Source organism: Misgurnus anguillicaudatus, chromosome 16 (assembly GCF_027580225.2).
Source record: "Misgurnus anguillicaudatus chromosome 16, ASM2758022v2, whole genome shotgun sequence".
Lineage (NCBI taxonomy): Eukaryota > Metazoa > Chordata > Actinopteri > Cypriniformes > Cobitidae > Misgurnus > Misgurnus anguillicaudatus.
Window position 1 is genome coordinate 16361990 of NC_073352.2, and position 20150 is coordinate 16382139.

Sequence of the window (20150 nt, forward strand, 5' to 3'; positions counted from 1 at the left end):
GGACTGTCTTTTTCCGTGGCATTCTCACGGATTGGTTACTCAACTGTTTTGTCCTATTTTCTTACCATTTTCGCTTCGGTTTAGGGTTAGATTACATAAAATGACATCCCTACCCAAACCCAACTCTAACCCCAACGCCAGGCGACAATTGTTTAAAGTTTAGAAAATATAAAAGAATAAATCAGAAAAAATTGTATAAACCAATAGTTAAAGTGACATACTAATGCAGACACCAAATCTAACCCTAAACCGAAGCGAAAATGGTTTGAAAACAGGAAAAAGCAGTTGAGTAACCAATCCGTGAGAATGCCACGGAAAAATTAGCACAAAATTCCGTGACTATCCAACGGAACTTTGTGAGATCATGTTGTTTTTTTAAAATATTCTAGTACTTATTCATTACATGCTAGTACTTACTTAAAATATTCTAGTACTTATTCATTACATACTAGTACTTACTCAAAATATTCTAGTACTTATTCATTACATGCTAGTACTTACTTAATAGTTACTAGTACTTATTCATTACATGCTAGTACTTACTCAATAGATACCTGTACTTATTCATTACATGCTAGTACTTACTCAGTAGATACTAGTACTTATTCATTATATGCTAGTACTTACTCAATAGTTACTAGTACTTATTCATTACATACTAGTACTTACTCAATAGATACTAGTACTTATTCATTATATGCTTGTACTTATTTATTAGATTATAGTACTAAGTACACAAGTACTTACTTAAAAAAGCTTGCCCAACACAATTGTAAGCATCAATTGAGGTTGAAAGAGACGGCAACTTTCCCATGAGTGGGTGTGGTTTCGAACATGCCCCCAGCGTTTGAGAGGAGAGAATCCTGCCTTTTTTTCCAAAATGTTAATTTACTTGGCATTTTTTCATCATTCAAATTTGTCTAGGTGGTTAATAGCACATTTTTCTTTGGAGTGATAAACTAAGAACACATTTAATAACAAACTTTAACATCTGAAAAACCTTTCTGGTACACAAATGGTTGTTTGTAGTTGAAGAAGATTAGTCAAACTGTACAAATGTAAAAAATAAATGGGTTAGTTTAGGGGCCTTTGACTGAATGGTTCTCTGTGAACCAAAATGTTCCTTCTATGGCATCGCCGAGTGTGGCTGCTACAGTAAGTTAAGACTGTGTCTTACTGTAAAACTAGTTTGACAAACTAGCAGTTAGTTAGGGCAAATCTAAAAAAAAAAACATGTAACTGACTAAACTATTATGACCAGTCTTGAAGAAAAAAATTAAATGGCAAATTTTAAAATGAGAAGACTACTCTAAGCAGTTTATTCAACCGGCCCCTGAACTTTTTAAGGTCAGTCCTATCTTCGAAAAGATAATCAGGGTCTTTTATCTTGTGATGAATGGGCTCACTCTATTGATTGGTTTGTGGGCTTGCTTTTTCTTTGTACATGACTGCACTTATCTATTATTTTGATATATCCACTTTAGCTTATCATCCATTATACATTTGTGTAATACATAAGACAGACCCTCAAGGATGGGGCCTTTCAGCTGATTTAAAATATGCAATATGTTATTGAAAGCAATGGGAAGTAACAGCACTGGACATGGCCTCAGGCTGTGCATTTATCAGTCTGGCCTAGCAATGGTCAAAATGAGCTTTTACCCTCATCTCTGACGCTCTCTTCATCTGCCTGCAGGCTGTATATAGCAGGCCATGGTCTTGCTGCAGGGCTTTGGTCTGAGCAGTCTGTCCTGAGCCTCAGTTCTCCACGCTCTGAACATTCAGTCTCCCTCACTGAGGAAGAGGAGGTGTACGAGGCAGAGGGCATTATAGAAGAGTTTCTGGCTTATGATAGAACAGAAATGTAGGTCCCACTGTCAATGTATATCTACATTGCAACAAGATCTGTACTGTAGACTAAATAAATGTAGCCCTGTCTGTAAAACCCAGCTAATGGTTTCTACGTAAAATCATCTTACATAATGTAAAAATACATTATGAAAATATAGCCTTGATATCTTTAATATTGACTGAGTAAGATCATGTCAAAGATTGAAATTAAACTTTGATGCTCCTATACCCATAATTAGATGTGGGACTTTATCCTGGATTTCACGGACAGGGTGACAAATCTTTTTATAAATACCCAAGACATTGCAACAAATCCAAAGGCTATTTTACTGTCATTAACAAATCATAGTTGTACACTTGATGTCTATGTAATAAATTCAAATAATTAGTCATCTAAACTTATTCTGTTTCTAAAAGTGTGTCAATGGGGTGCAGGGCTGAGCTAGTTCTCATATCTGATTCATTACACACAGACATAATCTGGAGTATTAATTAAGTTATGTGCACCATTTCATTGACTTTAGAGATGACGAGGAGATGGATCAGAGAACGTCGTCATCTGTGGCCACCAAGGGAGTCCCCCCAGTGTCGCCCCAGGCATGCATCTGTGATACAGTCACAGATGAACTATTTGATGATGTTTGGAAGGAGGTCGTAAGTTTACTGGAGGAGATCTTGCACAAGTACTGGGTGAAACAACTCCCAGGTGTGTTTGCATTAACATTTAGCTGTATGAATTGTTGAATAAAAGGTTGCATTCTTAAAACTGGTTTTTAGCCGACACAAAATCCAGTGTGACGTTAAAACACCTTGGTTTTGCAAGTCAATTGAACCTAATATTTTGGGTTTTGTCTTTAAAAAGTTGACTTAAAGCCGCTCTATGAATTTTCGGCGTTTTTGTCAAACAGCGACCCCTAGAATCGCTTGAGAATACTTGCAACTGTCGTAATTTCCAACTCCCACTCTAGTACACCTTTGAAGATAATGACCAGGTAATGTTTCACAATTTCATACAAATATTAGGCTACTGCATAGTCTACTAAACTACAGATGATGGTAATAGGATAATAAGAAGTTTATTCCAAGTGTAGAGTAGGTCTATAATAATAAAGTACCGCGTTTGCTGGCTTATAACGTTTTTACATGATTGCAGCTAAATCACAAGTAAACAGTCTATAGTCTATGTCTACTGTATAATTTCATTTGTGTTCTTGTAAACATTACAAAATGCCATGACAAAGTTAATTGTGTACATTGCATTATTTCATAACATTGGTCGTTATAATGTCACTATACATGATCATTGCTATTTATCATTATAGTTTGCAAATTGTGCATGTTCACGTTACACTATTTACAACTTCTAGGCTTTATTTATGTCCTGATAATTATTTGAGATATTGACAACTGTTGTCATGATAATCGCATGACATACTACAAGCAAGCGCAACAACATACAACATAGAATGCAAACAAGTTTACAAATAAGAGATTTACTTACTAGTCCATCAACAAGATCGCCAGATCAGCATCCCATCCAGTGCTGTCTTTAAGCTCACGCCAACGAGTAAAAACCTGACCGAGTGGGACTCTTGTCCGCGGTCAGATTCTCTTTTCCTACTCACTTCCGAACGCGCTTTCTTAACTTTTAAATCGTTTAGCCTCACGTCTCAAATTCGCACGTGCAGTTGTTGTTATAGGCTTGATCGACTTCATGCAACGCTGCAAGAACCGACCGCCGCCCGCCGGATGACGTCAAAGCGCCGTCTCGGATCATTCTCGCGGTACTTTGACGTCATCCGGTGGTCGGTTCTTGCAGCGCTGCATGAAGTCGATCAAGCCTATAACAACAACTGCACGCGCCAATTTGAGACGTGAGGCTAAACGATTTAAAAGTTAAGAAAGCGCGTTCGGAAGAGAGTAGGAAACACGAAGTCGAACAAGCCTAACGTGTGTGACGTCGTTGCCGTAAAGCAAGTCGTGATTCTCACGAGATTTGTCAGGGGCGGTTCTCTCAAGCTTGCATTGCTGGTTTTGCTAGCGGCGTCCTCCCCGAGCTTTAACAGGAGGATGATTCGCCCTACTATGACTTTTTTACCACCGAAATAACTTTGAAGCTGTTATGTTAAGGTAAAATAACTGCATAGTGTGTCTTTAATTTATAAAAACAAGTTGAAATTGTTTTACTTAATTTGTTAAGTTAAAGTAACATAAAAATATATGTTGATTTGACAAAAACACTGCATTTGTTTACATTGTATATGTGTTAGTGTGGTTAAGGCGGTCCGGATGCTAAGGTACTCCTAAAATATGTTTAGTAGCTATAATTTCAAAATTACAAACTGTTATATCAATTTCATTTTGGGGTAATAGTATGAAGAGTTGTTAACAAGCACTGTGGACTTTTTTGCATCAGATGGAACTACACAAAGGAGAGCATTAGAGAACTCCAATCAAGAACCTTCGTTTCATCTTCCTGTTAAAGGCCCTCATGTTCTGTTGTCTAGAGGTTCTAGCAGTAGGACCACAATCCTGTCAACTGGTGGAAATAATGTACAGGTGACAACCTACAGAAAGATGTGATTAACGTCTTTATGACATGATGCCTTAAATGAATAAAAAATCTGTCATCATTTACTCACCCTTGTGTTGTTCATTTGTGTTAAAAAATACTATACCTTTAACTGTTACTTTGTTCTCATGAATTGTTATGAATGAATTTGTCATCTAATATTTTATTTCAGGACTCAAGTACCTTTAAGATGAATTTAAATGGTGTTATGACAATCCAAGCAAAGCCACTGCAGCAGAGACATCAGGGGTTTGGTGAGAGATCGCTGTAAGTCTGTTTGTTGGATTTTGAAAAATTCTGTATAACCATAAAAAAAATATTTAATGTTCTTCTAATTTAGAATATATTGCTATCAAAAATCAATCATAATTTATGAGCAAAGTTTAATATATTGATAGCTGCTGGCCAATGTTTTGTTTGCCTTTTGATTCAAGTAGAGCTGATTTAATTAGGATAGCAATACGTTTTTGACTATATAAAAAGCTATAACTTGATCCGTCTTAACTCCTCTTAAGGTATGACCCAGATGATGGACCGAGTGAGCTAATGTGTGTAAAGACTCAGGCCCTAAGAGGTTCCGTTATCCTGTCACAAAAACTCGCAGTCCAACGCAAACTTCCTAGACTCAACGGCAGGGTTCGGATGTACCACAACCTCACAGGAAATGGAAGCCAACTTCTGCGGGGAACTAAACTGTGAGCAACATGCATATCTTAACTGCTACAAATTAACTACTACCTACTAACTAGTGTAGTCTTGCATACTTAAGGTCTGGGAACCACGGATACTTTGAATGGCCAAGGACTGCCCAAGAAGGCCATATCACTGACACGTAAAGCAACCAATCACATTTTGCTATATGTAGCGTCATGTTTAGGGGCGAGGAAATGTCTCCACAATAACAGATCAGTGTACAACCAGTAAATAGTTAATTCACAAACGTCTCTGATGTTCATAACAACAATGGCAAACATGTTATCTCTTTTACATTCCACAAATTGCATCAAGCAAATCTCTTGGACATCTTTTTAAAGGGGACATATCATGAAAAATCTGACTTTTTCCATGTTTAAGTGCTTTAATTGGGTCCCCAGTTCTTCTATTAACCTAGAAAATGTGAAAAAGAACAACCCAGTAACTTAGTTTTGGTAAACCACTCTCTGCAAGCATGTAAAAAATAGCTCATTGGAATTTGCCTCCCCTTGTGATGTCAGAAGGAGATAATACCGCCCCTTAATCTGCACCATCCAACCACGGCACTGCCATTTAGTGCAGATTTGCTCATTTGCATTTAAAAGGAAACACCCCAAAATAGCTAATTTTTGCTTACACCTACAAAGTGGCAGTTTTAACATGCTATAATAAATTATCTATATGATATTTTGAGCTAGAACTTCACATATGTACTCATATGTCCTATTTAAATACTTTATGCCGTGAACCTCTCATACTTTTTGGCTTTGCATTGTGTAACTATTAAAAAAAGATAAATGCAATATAATATACATATGTATATTATCAATAGTTTTTAATCTTTTTTAGTCATCTACATACACCATGGGTCTCCTTACATGGAAGTCGCTATTTCGTGCTGCCATGTTTCTACATTAGCCCTAAACAGACAAACTGCTCTTTAGATTGTGTTTTGTTACTAAGTTGACTCAGATGATGATGTGTTTGTACCATGGCGGCTACCATAGCTTCTCTATACGTTTCGAAATGGGGTGAGCTGTGGACTGAGCAGTTGTTTGCAATTCACAGTCTTGATGCTGCAAAATGGACACAGTGGACCTTTAAACATGAGTTTTGGCTGCATTATTAGATCTTTATGCATGATGCAATGATTTCACAATATTTGGGTGCAGATCAGTGGCGGCTGGTGACTTCCTTTTTTTGAATCGCACGATGCGAAGTTCGTCACAACATGTATGTAGCTTGTCGTGTGTGTGGTTTGTCATTTCAAAATATGTTCAATGCCTTGAACTTCAACTTCAACTTGAAAAGAGAAGCTTGCATTTGCCAGATACTCGCATAATCTCATGCGTAATAATCAGAGTTTACTGTTAAGGGAGTGTCTTGCGTGTATTTAGGAAACGTGAGCGTCTCTTTTATCATAAACGGTTTTGACGCGTGATGCACACAGGATCTCTCCACACGCAGGACACATATTTTGGAAAAGGGAACCACACACGTGACAATCCGAACACTTATTTTGGATTAGCGCATCCTCGGAAGAGCAGTCACGAGCCGCCACTGGTGCAGATTAATCATTGCTGGGTCTTCTAGGGTCCCTTTACATATATAACAGACAAAGGCCTACTAGTGATCCTCAAGACTCTTTTTTTTTAAAGCGCTTGTTAAATTGGTCCCTGAAGCTGCATTGCACCTTTTTAATCATTATACTTTTAACCTTGTCATGACTCAAAAGCATCACAGAAGCAGCCTTGAGCTCCTGTAGGGGTATAAGGCGTGAACAAGCATTCAGACTGCTAATTAGAGTTGCTATGTGTTCTCGGGTCTTTTTCTCACAGATCTACTGTGAATGAAAGCTTGTCATCTCCACCGGCGAGTGCCATACATAGCCACAGGCTGCCTCAGATTCACTCTGAGTCTCAAGAGCAAGAATACTCTGCACCTGTTGCCAGACTTCTGCAGGTAAAAACATCAGTGTCATCAGATTTTTGTGTTAAGCATCTTTTTATGCCAATTAGGAGGAGCAAATATTTGCTTAGGGTTAGCCAATCCCAGTAGAACCAAAAACATAACACAAAGATCTAACAACATATTCATAGTCGTCATCAGTTTCCATATCTACCCAAAATTAGGTAGTCATTAAAATGTGTATGATTTCCTTACTTAGATTTGTTCTAGATCAAATTATGTGCTTTTGAGGTCTCTCTGTAATAATTTTCCTTGAGAGGAATGTTCACATAAAAACTCTGTTAAGTCATTGAGTGTTGTGAGTGGCAGTAGGCAGCTGTCTTCAGTATTTAAGACATATGATTTAAACCACCAGCATAAAGCATTTCCTGACACACAAACAGTTAGCTGTGAAGACTTTGAACACTGTAAACAGAGGTAGTCACTGTTATTAAATAGGTGAAAGGTATCAATAATATGGTCAACATGACATAGGAAACATGGTTGCCCTTTGCTCATTGATACAAGTTCAAACTACCTTAAACTAATCTAAAATATATTTTTTTATTCTAATATGCCTCTGTATTTTCCTTTGTATACAAGTGCATTAAAATTGTTAGTCTATTGCACTAATTTCAGTTGTGTTTGAAGTCACAATTATGATCTTTATCTCTGTTTTTGACTGTACTGTAGCTCAGAGGGAGGATTTTAAGAGGTGGAGCAACCAGTGCCATGCACCCAGTTAACAACCTCCCACCATTAAGAGAACCCACCCTGATGCTGGAAGCTCTTTCCCGACCCAATACTACCCAGACATTCAGAGTAATACTGCCGTACAATCATTTACACACTGCAGAATGTCTTACGGTTTACTTAAACATTAAAGGGACACTCCACTTTTTGGAAAATAGCAGGCGTAGTGATATTATGCAGTGCCTGAAAATAGTCCCCTTGTTAACTTTCAATAGCATAGGACTATTTTCGGGCATTGTGTAATATTATTGCGGCTGCTGCAGTCATGTTAAGTCCTTAGCTGTGTCTGAAACCGCTCCCTATCCACTATATAGTGCACTATATCGGGTGTCGGCCATTTTGTAGTGGTGTCCGAAACCTGAGTGAACAACTTCATTCCCTACATTCATTCACTACTTTTTACCCACAATGCACTCTGATTTTGAGGGTACATTCGATGTACACTCATTCACTCATATTTCCCATGATGCAATGGGAGACGAACGCGTAACTTGAATCAGCTGAAGGATACTGACAGTAAACACCAAACATTTAGGTTTATACACTTTTGTTACTTCTTGTTGTCAGTTATTTTTTACTTTTTGAAAATAAACAAATGAAAAATAATTGCGTTATCTTTTATTTAAAATCTAATGCATTTTTATTAAACAATAAATAAACAGAAGTAAATAAATATTATAAGCAGTTGTTTTGCTCTCTTTATTAATAGAATAACATGACAAATGTGAAAAACAGTAAGAAAGTAAACTTTTCTATTTCACAGCACAATCAATAAAGCGACACAGGTGTTCATGATGAATCTCTGCGACAGCTCTCTGACGCATGATATTTACGTCAGTGTCCGAAATCGCTCACTCATTTTCATTTGCTTCTTCCCCATATAGTGGACTCAACTGTCATTCCCCATATAGGGAATAGTGAATGAGTGAACGAGGGAACGGTTTCAGTCACAGCTCTTGATTATTACACCAGAATGAGAGTATAGTTCCTAACCATATCTGCCTAGAAAATTGTAACTTTTAATTTTCTTTCATTCTCTGTACACAATGTAACTACAGAAGAGTCAAGTTTCAAATAGGAAAAAAAATATTGAAACTCTCTGGTTATTTTTTAGCGTGATGCTAATGGTCTAATCAGATTTAATGGATTATGCTAAGCTATGCTAAAAGTGGTAGCACCAGATCCGGAGATCAGCTAAATGGATTCCAAAACTGTAAAACTCAAATGTTTAACTCTAGGGGAGCTGGAAAATGATAATATTAAAAAAAAAGGTGAGGGTCCCTTTAACATTTTGATAGTATTTTTGACCCTGCCTGTGGAAACCCATCTACAGTCTTTTTCTTGTGATTTACGTTTTTTTCACATAAACTCGTCCTACATGTATAGAACATGCTTTATTAAATATAACCTAAAATGTATAACCTTGATGTCTTGGATAGCCTGGATTTTAAAGACAGGGGCAGATTTACCCTCATGCCTTTCCAAACCCATATGTGACCCTGGGCCAAACCAGTCATAAATAGTAGATATATTCTTAGCATTAGCCAACTATACATTGTATGGGTCAAATTTACAAGATATTTTGTACATTTTCTACCATAAATTTATCGAAACTTTTTTATCATTTTTTTGCACCCTCAGATTTCAGCTTTTTTAATAGTTGTATCACAGCCAAATTGTGTTATATCAAACCAACCAAACATCACTGGAAGGCTTTCAGATGATGTATAAATCTCAATAAAAAACACTGCATGAAAAGAGGTGTATCCGTACTAGGAAACTCCTGTAAACACTACTGATTTTCGGAAGTATCTACTAGTTCCACTGAGGGTAAACTACTAATTCCACCAAGTTAGGAAACTCCCGTAATGATACCAATTCGGATGTATCTTGCTGAGGGGATATCACCGTGGAATATGCAGCCATTTGTTGCCATGGCAAGTAATCCCATTGAAGATTTTTGCAGGGGCCACTTTCACACCTACAGAGGTACTGGAATTTCACACCTTTGCACAATTCTAGTGTCCCCATTGGTGTTTAATCTCAACACTGATTGGTTGCTTTTAAAACCCCCTCCCAAAACTCTGACAACTATTGGGACACAACTTTGAAACTTTCCAGTTGAGATAATTTGATTGGTTACACTTTGTTTTAAGCCCAACCCAAGCCCTCATAGCTTAGTGACTTGATTGGTTATTTGCCTGCTATGCAGATAGACTACACCCCCCCACTATATACTACTATACATCCCCAAAACCCTTAAAAAAAAAAAAACTTGAGTTTGAAATGTTTATTTAATAAAAAACTGAACAATCCACAATTGTCACAATCACAAAATAATATAATACACAAATATTAAAAGTTGCATACATAAACAATACCATTTAAACTCATAAATATACAGACAGAGAAAGCAATATTAGAGTAAAATAAAACAAAATAAAAGCAACAATGAAAACTACATTCAAAGCAGTACAATGTAATGTAGCAGTGGCTGCTCGTGACTGCTCATCCGAGGGTTGCAAATTCAAAATAAGTGTTCAGAGTGTCATGCGTGTTGCTTGTGTTTTTAAAATATGTGTTTGTTGCTTCATGTAAACCACGTGCATCACGTGTTTAGTCAAAACACGTGATGCACATACACGCACTCGACACACAGAACACATATTTTGAAATTGGGAACCACACAAATGACGGGCTATATACTTGTTGTGACAAACTTCGCATTGAGTGCTCACAAAAAAAGAAGTCACCAGCTGCCACTGTAATGTAGTAAATATCTAAATAATCTAAAGAAATTAGTCCTACACTGCAAAAAATGACTTTCTTACATAGTATTTTGTCTTGTTTTCTGTAGAAATATTATTTAAATTAAAATGCTTCCTCCTGAGGAACAAAATGACCCAAGAAAATAAGTCTAGTTTTAGACCAAATAAATAATGTGTGTGTGTCTGTGTATTAAGTGAATTTGTGCTTAAAACAAGCAAAAATATCTGCCAATAGTGTGAGAAAAAAATCTTAAGTTTTCTTTTTTCTTAAAAACTTAATTAAAACACAATTTTCTCACCCCATTGTTAGATATTTTTTCTTGTTTAGGCACAAATTATCTTAAATTGTATATTTTTGTCTAAAAACTAGACATATTTTCTAAGGTAATTTTGCTCATCAAGAAAATGCATCTTGATTTAAGAATTTTTAGTTTTTCTACTGAAAACAAGATAAGTGTTAGAAAGTGATTTTTTTGCAGTGTAGAATCAATCACAGAGATCTGTCTTGGAATTATTCAAACATTTCTCACTGTAACACTGTAATTTCTCACATTTAAGAAAACCGGTTGCACCAAACCATTCAAGTTTCAAAACGCATAGATCTGAGCACTGTGAACTTAAACAAATTGAGTCACATGCAGTTAAGCACTTATACTTAAGTTCACACTACCCAAATATAAGTGCATAATTGCACAAGACTTAAGTTCACAGTACTCAAATGTATGTTTTTTTAAAACTTAATGATTTATGGCAACCAATTTCCTTAAATGGTTTGAGTTAAGTTAACTGTTAGGTTTTACATTGTAAAGCATATACTTGTCAGCAAAGGTAACGTTGATGCACCCTCATCTGGACAGACATCTCTTGGGAGCCCTTTGGAAATATAAAAGTACATATAAGTATTTGGCATAATACTATTACACATATACATATACAGATACACACACACATGACAAATCAAAATGATAAAGTTGTACATTTTAGAAAGTTTACATTAAACTATACAAAGATACAACAATATATGATCAAAGAACTTCATAATGTACATCTTCATACTTGATATTCTGTGTTGATGTCCTCAGAGTCTCTGTGACGTTCTGCAGCTTCATTACAGTAGGCTACTTCAATATAGTTGTCTATCAAACACAGAATAAAAATAGAATCACATACATCATAACACATCTATTTACTATTTAACCTCTTTGATTTAATAATTTCATTATTAAACTTACATCATTTTGGCCAGATTGCAGTGACATCCATTTCTTCAGTGTCTGGATCAGTTTGATGTTTTAGCTTCCACTGTTACTTCATTATATTTCTCTGTCAAACACAGAATTAAAAATCAAAATCACATACATCATAACACATCTATTTACTATTTAACCTGTTTGATTTAATAATTTCATTATTAAACTTACATCATTTTGGCCAGATTGCAGTGACATCAATTTCTTCAGTGTCTGGATCAGTTTGATGTTTTAGCTTCCACTGTTACTTCATTATATTTCTCTGTCAAACACAGAATTAAAAATCAAAATCACATACATCATAACACATCTATTTACTATTTAACCTGTTTGATTTAATAATTTCATTATTAAACTTACATCATTTTGGCCAGATTGCAGTGACATCAATTTCTTCAGTGTCTGGATCAGTCTGATGTTTTAGCTTCCACTGTTACTTCATTATTTCTCTGTCAAACACAGAATTAAAAATCAAAATCACATACATCATAACACATCTGTTTACTATTTAACCTGTTTGGTTTTTAAAATTGAATGAATAAACTTAAATCATCTTTACCCAGAAACCTCTTCAGCGTCCACAAGTTGACCACAGTGAACATGACCTCTGTAAACACAAACATGGATAGACTTCATATTTAAAAAGATGAAGAACAGCAAACATATTACGTTAAAATATATTATGACTCCAAGCTTCTTTACAATTAGCATCTAGGTTCTCTCAAAGTGAAGCTGGCTTTGTTACAAATCAATATAAAGCTATTAAAACCGTCTTGAAAAATAAGCCGCATCTACCAGAACTAAAGCAATGAGCTTTTAAACAACAAAAGATCGTCTGTGTATCATTTAAAATAGCAGAGAGACACTTGCTGGCTGCTAACATTTCCAACACACAAGTTACTGTTTCTTTTTTTTTTTTAAGAAAAGAACTTCTCATCTTGGCTTCTTTATAGTTTTGTTTTAAAAACTTAAACATCGAATTGATTCTTTTAACAGCCCGGTTTGAATGTTACTTCGCGTATTTTTAACCTCATGTTTACCGCTGTGTACCATGTATACCCTTAATGTTTTACTGTTTGTGCTTTAAATTCAAACAGTTCTAGTATAAAGACAAAAACGAATCATAGTAAATAACATAATATGAACAAATAGGCAACCGATCAGCGCGATGCAGACAAACTAATTAAATCAAACTTACCTTACTGTTGATGTGCAAGCAAACAAAGAAATACACCGAGCAGTGTTGCCAGATAGAGTTGATGGTTTCCAGCCCAAAAGTGTTCCAAAACCCGCCCAAACGCACAAAAAACCGCCCAAAATATTTAAATCAACATTTTGGTTTAATTTGATTAGCATTTAGTTATTTTAACTTACACAATTAATGCAACATACTATAGACACCAGAACAAAACCACACTAGCAAAATGACATAACTTGTTCACAACAGCTACATTATTATGCTCCCTCGCCCACACGCACAATGCACTTTTACAGCGTATATTTGTTTTATGATTATTCAAATACCCAATTCGTTAATAACGTTTTTTATCTATTTATATTATTATTAATAATGTATTTTTACTCTTGATAAATAGGTGTGTGTGAGAGAGAGATCGTAAATAGGCTTACCTTAAGCAGTAAATGCAGAACAATAATAATAGGCTGTTGGTTGTGCGTTAACTTGCAAGGAAGCTGAAGAACACTGTGAACATCTGAACTTTTCAGAACTATGTAGTCTGGCTGAAGTTCATGGTTCCACAATTGACTAAATGACAGCCGAACATTTGGTTCTGTTCACCTGAAATGCTCCGATAATTCATCCACGGCTCAAACACGTGTAATTGATGTCCGTTTCTCACTCCAGCTGCAGCCTGCGCCCTGCGGAGGTCGCGTATGCAGGGTGCATACGTCATCAAGCCTGGTTTATTTTAGTTAACTGACCATTACATTCGCAAGGTATAAGCACATTACAACAATTTACTATTAACTAAGAATAAAAGTCAACTTTATAACTGTTAATATTCTAAAACAAGACCGTCTTGATGACGTATATGGAGCCTAGAAATGCGACCTCCGGAGGCTGCAGCATTCGCATTGAGACACGGCCGACGTGTGACAAGCAACGTATACGTTGCAATCCGGAGTCCGTGTTGCAGAATTTGCAGTGCTATTTTCCGATTTAAAAGGCATTATCCATTTGCTTCAGGCCCGGGTCACTCTCCAACTCCTATCTGTAACATCTTGATTTGCCGCTGAGAGAGCTGGCTGGCTGCTATCACTTGTGATTGGTTAAACGCGGACTCATCATCGGCGTGGCGTCAACACAAACACATGCAGTGGGCGTGTGTTTAGTAACGTCATGAAATACATGCACATTTGGGTTTTTTGTTAAATAATAAGCCTATAAAATGCACGTTTCAAACCCGCCCAACTGATCCCAAACCAGCCCAATTTTTGCACAACCGCCCAAGCCAATTTTTACCCGCACAATCAAATTCAAAACCGCCCAATTGGGCGGGAACCCGCCCAATCTGGCAACACTGACACCGAGAAGTCCAGGCTGTAACGGTTCGCGATTTTGAATTTTCCCGTCAAGCCCATAGGTCAAGCAGTCGCACCTGAAGAGTGGGGGCAGATGAGTGGGTGCAGGTGCATTCTGGGAAATGTAGTCCTTTTCTTTGGCGTTGTCACTGCTGTAGCATATGCTGCTGTAGATGTAAACTACGAATTCCAAGGTGCATTGGATGCACTACAATCATTCCAGCCCAAGTTTGATTGATCCTCTGCTCGCACTTTATTATATACTTTTATATAATCCGCGTTTTCACGCTATGCATGGTTCTTTATACTTGGTCATTAATAAAAAATATTTCTATAAAGTTTATAACGTTGACAAAACATGTTTAGTTGACAAACATGTTAACAGTTATTTTGAATGATGCTCAGATTTTCTTAAATATAAAATCTTTGATGAAAAACAAATCTCTTTAAACATGCCTCAGGAATTATCTTTGGGTTTAGTGGATTAACTGCTCATCATTGGAAACATTGAACATATACCTAAATGAATTCTTACTTAAATATAAGTAAATACAAAACTAATGCTGAGTTAAGACATGTAACTTACTGAACTTACTTTACAACATGAACTCAAATTAGTTCATTGTAAATGAATGCATTAACTAACAATGAAAAACATGTCATCTTAATGATGACTCTTAGTTTATGATAGTATATGCCTTAACTCAGCATTAGTTCATGTTAAAGTAAAAATACATGTATGTCTTTTATCACTGTGATATATGGACCCTTATTATATTATAAAGTCCCCATCTCATTTATTTAAATTGATTGATTGAAGACAAACATTATAATATGTGGACTGACTTTGTACAAGCATGCATTATCATATGCTAAACAGTTACCTCCTCAGATAAACTACACATTGATTGGTGCCCGAACATTTTCCTTACAAGGGCCAAACCTGACTGAGGGCCGTGGCCCAAAAGTAAATGTTGTTGTGTTATAATAAAATTAAAGTTGCTCTGATAAACCCTAATTTATAATTTTCTAATATTTTAAAAATAAATAAGCAAACATTACTCTGTTTATGCATAACTAATGCAGTTTTATTTTCCAAGGCTTTTTGTAAAAAAAATCATTTTGCCAACCAATTTAAAATATCCTTTTCTCTGTGTGCCACTGCCAAAACCTCTTCATTTTTAGCCTGTAGTACCCGAGTTCATTAAGTTTTGTGATGCATTTTATACACTTTCAAGTATGCATGAAACATAAAAAAATTCACTTTAATCCCTTGCATTTAATATTAATTTACATTTTTGTAATGTAAAAATACAACAAAAAAATGATACATTTTAGAAAATGTTTAATTAAAAATATGAACATCTGCGTCAATGACTTTTGTTCTTTTTCCTTATCTCATGTGGCATGATGGGCCAAATTAAAGATCTATTGTGGGCCAACTTTGGGCACCTCTGGATTAGAAGTACAGTAGCTGACAGGTATCTGCAGATATGTTTACCCGAGTTTGTCAGTCGGTATCACCCAACATGTTTTGCATTCATGTGAAAGACTGTCTTTTAGATTATGGGCCTGTCTATTAATATTTTTGTTTCTATTTTAAAAGATTTAATGAAATGTTAGGGTAGAATTATAATAACAATAGAAACAGTGAACTTCAAATCATGAGACATCAGCAAAATCAAGCAGCTTTACATTTCACTGACTAATTTATCAACATTCTAGCTAGCAAAAATGTGTTACATGATGTCGTTTGAACGGCTTCTTTTAAACGATGTATGCAGCATTGAGAGAAATGTGCACAATATTCTGACCTAGGGCAGTTGGAGACATGTTTTCAAAGTGTTGGAAATAAATATTCTGGAATAACATTTGTTGCATTTCTCTTGAGTCAGAGACATAACTTTAACACATTAAAATTGTAATTGTGTCCATTGAATTTTAGTTATTTTGAATGATGCTAAGTTTCTTAAATAGACTAATTAAATTATATTAATAATAAACGTATTTAGAAAACAGTTTTTATGTACCACAATACTGTATGTGCTGTCTTAAAGAGACATGGTTAACCCCCCACCCCACCACACTCAGCTCTGAGAACAAAGAAGACACCTCTACCTGTGGGTCATTAACATATAAAAAGCCCTTCACACCTCACACCCACCTCTCCTCACAACCAGCTGTAAGGATTCCTGGAAACTTCCACCAGTTCCTATATACATCCACAAACGTAAAGTTTCTGGATGTTTCACAAGTTTACTTTGGTGTATTACCTTTCCAGGCACTCTGCCTCAAAAATCTGGCAAACCTAAAGTTTAGCAGGGATTTCCCATCCCGTATTTGTCCGTATACAGCTCTTTTCATGCAGTGAAAAGAGCCCTTAAAGGGACACTCCACTTTTTTGAAAATAGGCCAATTTTCCAGCTCCCTTAGAGTTAAACATTAGATTTTTACCGCTTTGAAATCCATCCAGCCGATCTCCGGGTCTGGCGGCACCACTTTTAGCATAGCTTAGCATAATCCATTGAATCTGATTAGACCATTAGCATCATGCTCAAAAATTACTCATCGTGCTAAAAAAAAAGAGTTTCAATATGTTTCCTACTGTATTTAAAACTTGACTCTTCTGTAGTTACATCGTGTACTAAGACCGAGGGAATTAAAAGTTGCGTTTTTCTAGGCAGATATGGCTAGGAACTATACTCTCATTATGCAGTGCCCGAAAATAGTCCCCTTGGTAACTTTCAATGGCAGGGGACTATTTTCAGGCACTGCGTAATATCATATGCTTAAATCTATGCTAAAAGTGGTACCGCCAGACCCAGAGATCAGCTGAATTGATTCCAAAACTGTAAAAATCAAATGTTTAACTCTAGGGGAGCTGGAAAATTAGCCTATTTTCAAAAAAGTGGAGTGTCCCTTTAAGACAGTTTTTTGGTCCAGGGTCACATGCTGCTATTTGTTTTTTGATTGAGTTACTATAATATTGTAACCATAAGTGCATTGCTAAAAGTGCTAAAAAAGGGTAAAACAATTGGTAAAGTGTTAACTGTAACTCATGTCATGTTTTTCAGTCAGACACGCCTATGAAAAGGTCCTTCACTCCTTTGGATTTTGCCTGCCACATGAGGACAGGTCGAGGTTGTTTGAAGGGTGGGTCGAAAATTTAGGCCTGATTTTGCACAATGGCAGGAGAAACAGCACGAGCACAATGTAGCTTTGCTTACTAAAAAAAAATCTTTGCTCAGTTTGGATGTAACAAAAAATGGTGGTTTGTGAAATTTGTAAATGTGATTAATTATCTTCGTTTGTCTGCATGTCTCTTAGGTGAGAGCACACATATGGGGGTGACAGGCTTCAGTATGGGTATCACTTCTACAGCTAGCGGCTTTCTGGAGTGTTCAACACCCAGCAGAAGACGTTTGCCCATCTCCTCCTGTACTGATGCAGAGGGAGGAAACATGCCCTTATTTAGCTCTATAGGTAAAATATGATATTACATATTTCACAAATATAATAATAATAATATAGTATTTACAGTATGCATTATATATAATATAATATTGTGTGACCCTTCCTGTAATATTCAGTCTTGTGATCTAATTATGATATAAGGAGCATCAAAGTTTGATTTCAATCATTTATTTTGATCTTTGACACTGAATCCGAAATCACATACTTACTGTGTAGGTACTGAATTTCACTGTGTACCCACTTAACGTGCGCTAAGACAGTACGTACGTTCACGTTAAGTATGGACAGCATCCGCCATGTTGACGTTATCATGCGACCTATGACGTAGTAGACTTGTTCGAGTTCATGCGGAACCACAAGAACTGACAGGAGGTTGACATCACAATACCGCGAGAGCGACTCAAAATCAGACTTCTCCATATGATTTCGGGAATCGATCTCACGGTACTTAGATGTCATCCACCTACAGCGGTGCATGAACTCAAACAAACTAATAACAGACATGAAAACGTATGCGTGTGTATGAGGGACAGGTGCACCTGATTGCATCAGTATCTTGACAACTCTACTACGGTCTCTGTCAGTGTTACAGAAATATTACACATTATTTTGTAGTGGACAAAAATAAGTAAAACAAGCAGATTGTAATTTAATATCTATTTTCAGATGACAGCTGTGCTTGAATACAAACTAGACAATGCAGGCCATGTGATTATATACATTTTAGTGAAGCAATCTCTTGTATTTACTTAAAACAACAGTAAACATGAATAAAAAAATGAATGAATAAAACCAAACGTATAGAAGTGAATCCCATATCAAACAAAACTTTATTCAAATGTATTTTTCTAACAAACCATCACATATTTACTGTCATCTCAACACAGCTGTGATAATTCTGCAGCTTTATTAGCACTTATGAGCACTTATATCCTGGGTCTGTGCGTGAAGTCAGGGTGCTGAGGAACAGTCCTGTGTAACGTATCGAAATCACCCGATTGGTTGGTCTCCGATCGATTGCTTTGCTTTCCCGTAGAATCATGGGAAAGCTGGGATAGAAGTGTCCATCCCATGCACGCTTCAGAATCTGGGCCGACTCAGTAGGGCATCCGCGGATTTCTCGCCTACTGATTTTATTGATACTGAGGATTTGGACATACTACTCTGTTCACGTACTGTTTCCCCTACTACAATTTCAGTAAGTAGGCGGTTTCGGACGATACTTAAGTACACGTGCTTTTGAATCTCGCGAGAAATAGTCCAAAATTCTATTTCTCGCCTACCCATTTACGTATACTGAGGTTTCGGACATACTTTTCGTTCGCCTACTGCTTTTTGCCTACTATATAGTATGGCAGTATGCGGTTTCGGATTCAGCCATAGTATTACTCAATCAGTATTAAAAATATTAAGCCTGTATTTTAACACAGTGTTCTTTACATTATGTAGGATGATTTTATATAGAAAACCAGAAATCACAAAAAAAAGATTTTAGCTAGTGTTTTCACAGACTGATTGACATATATAATATATAATTTAAACAGTATATGTATACAGTATACAACACAACTACTGTAGTTGTATATTATTGCACCTATTACACCTGATGTTTATGCAATACGGAATTTTATACAGCCTGAAAAGTTTTTAACTTATGCTATATACATTCAACAAATAATGATCCAGAAAAATAAGCAGTGACAAAGGGGGTTTAATTAAAAGTGAAATTTTGTCAGTTATGAATACGTTGTTTGGTCTTTGGGACACTGGAGATTAATTAACACTTTTAATAAGGCAATGTGCTAAAGGAAAGAGACAAACAATATAAGAATATCTATTGCATTGTGCTTTTAGGTGGCCAGAATCATCGGAAACATCTCAACCGGTTTCCTGTGCATGTGAGAAAAAAATTTCAACCAGTCGTGCCATAACAGGCCAGTTCATTTTGTAATTGGACAAAACTGCATAATTTGTGCTGTCATAGTCATGATATCAGTTTATGTGTTGTTTACTACCTATATTGGCACGACTTATAGCTACAGACTGTCCACCAGTGCCTTACTTTCATGGACTGGAGAGTTTTTTGCCATGACCTCAACATCTGAAACAAACAGCAAAAATGAACTGATCCACCAGCACAGTGTTCCCTGTGCCAAACACAAGACATATCCCGAAATGTTTAATTTACATATGTTTTGTTGCTTTTCGTAAAGCTAATATGATGATAGAAAACTAATCATAAATGTTTTTCTTGTGGGTTAATAGTATTGTTATTTGTTGATATCGATTTACCAAACTGAA

General features: G+C 36.2%; 1 protein-coding gene and 1 long non-coding RNA gene across 4 annotated transcripts in view; one reads left to right on the forward strand and one right to left on the reverse strand.

Moving 5' to 3' along the window:
• fam149a (family with sequence similarity 149 member A) overlaps nt 1-20111 on the forward strand; it is a 28993-nt gene extending 8882 nt beyond the window's left edge. The window contains exons 6-15 of one of the 2 annotated variants that reach the window (XM_055177582.2): nt 1697-1864; nt 2376-2557; nt 4268-4410; nt 4596-4690; nt 4939-5118; nt 6955-7078; nt 7757-7885; nt 17450-17528; nt 17703-17858; nt 19704-20111. In XM_055177582.2, coding sequence (XP_055033557.2) covers nt 1697-1864; nt 2376-2557; nt 4268-4410; nt 4596-4690; nt 4939-5118; nt 6955-7078; nt 7757-7885; nt 17450-17528; nt 17703-17858; nt 19704-19780 — 1333 coding nt within the window. In that variant the 3' untranslated portion in view covers nt 19781-20111. Of the gene's footprint in view, nt 1-1696; nt 1865-2375; nt 2558-4267; nt 4411-4595; nt 4691-4938; nt 5119-6954; nt 7079-7756; nt 7886-17449; nt 17529-17702; nt 17859-19703 lie in introns of those variants that run through there. The other variant, XR_008637210.2, reaches the window with a different exon arrangement.
• On the reverse strand, nt 10092-13076 carry LOC129413602 (uncharacterized). Of its 2 annotated transcripts, XR_012357943.1 has the most exons (7): nt 13033-13076; nt 12394-12441; nt 12195-12283; nt 12006-12096; nt 11817-11907; nt 11641-11720; nt 10092-11457 (listed from the first exon to the last, which is right to left on the reverse strand). It is a non-coding gene; the product is annotated as an uncharacterized lncRNA (long non-coding RNA). The 2 variants fall into 2 exon arrangements; XR_012357942.1 differs by lacking the exon at nt 11817-11907.
• Nucleotides 20112-20150: the final 39 nt, after the last annotated feature.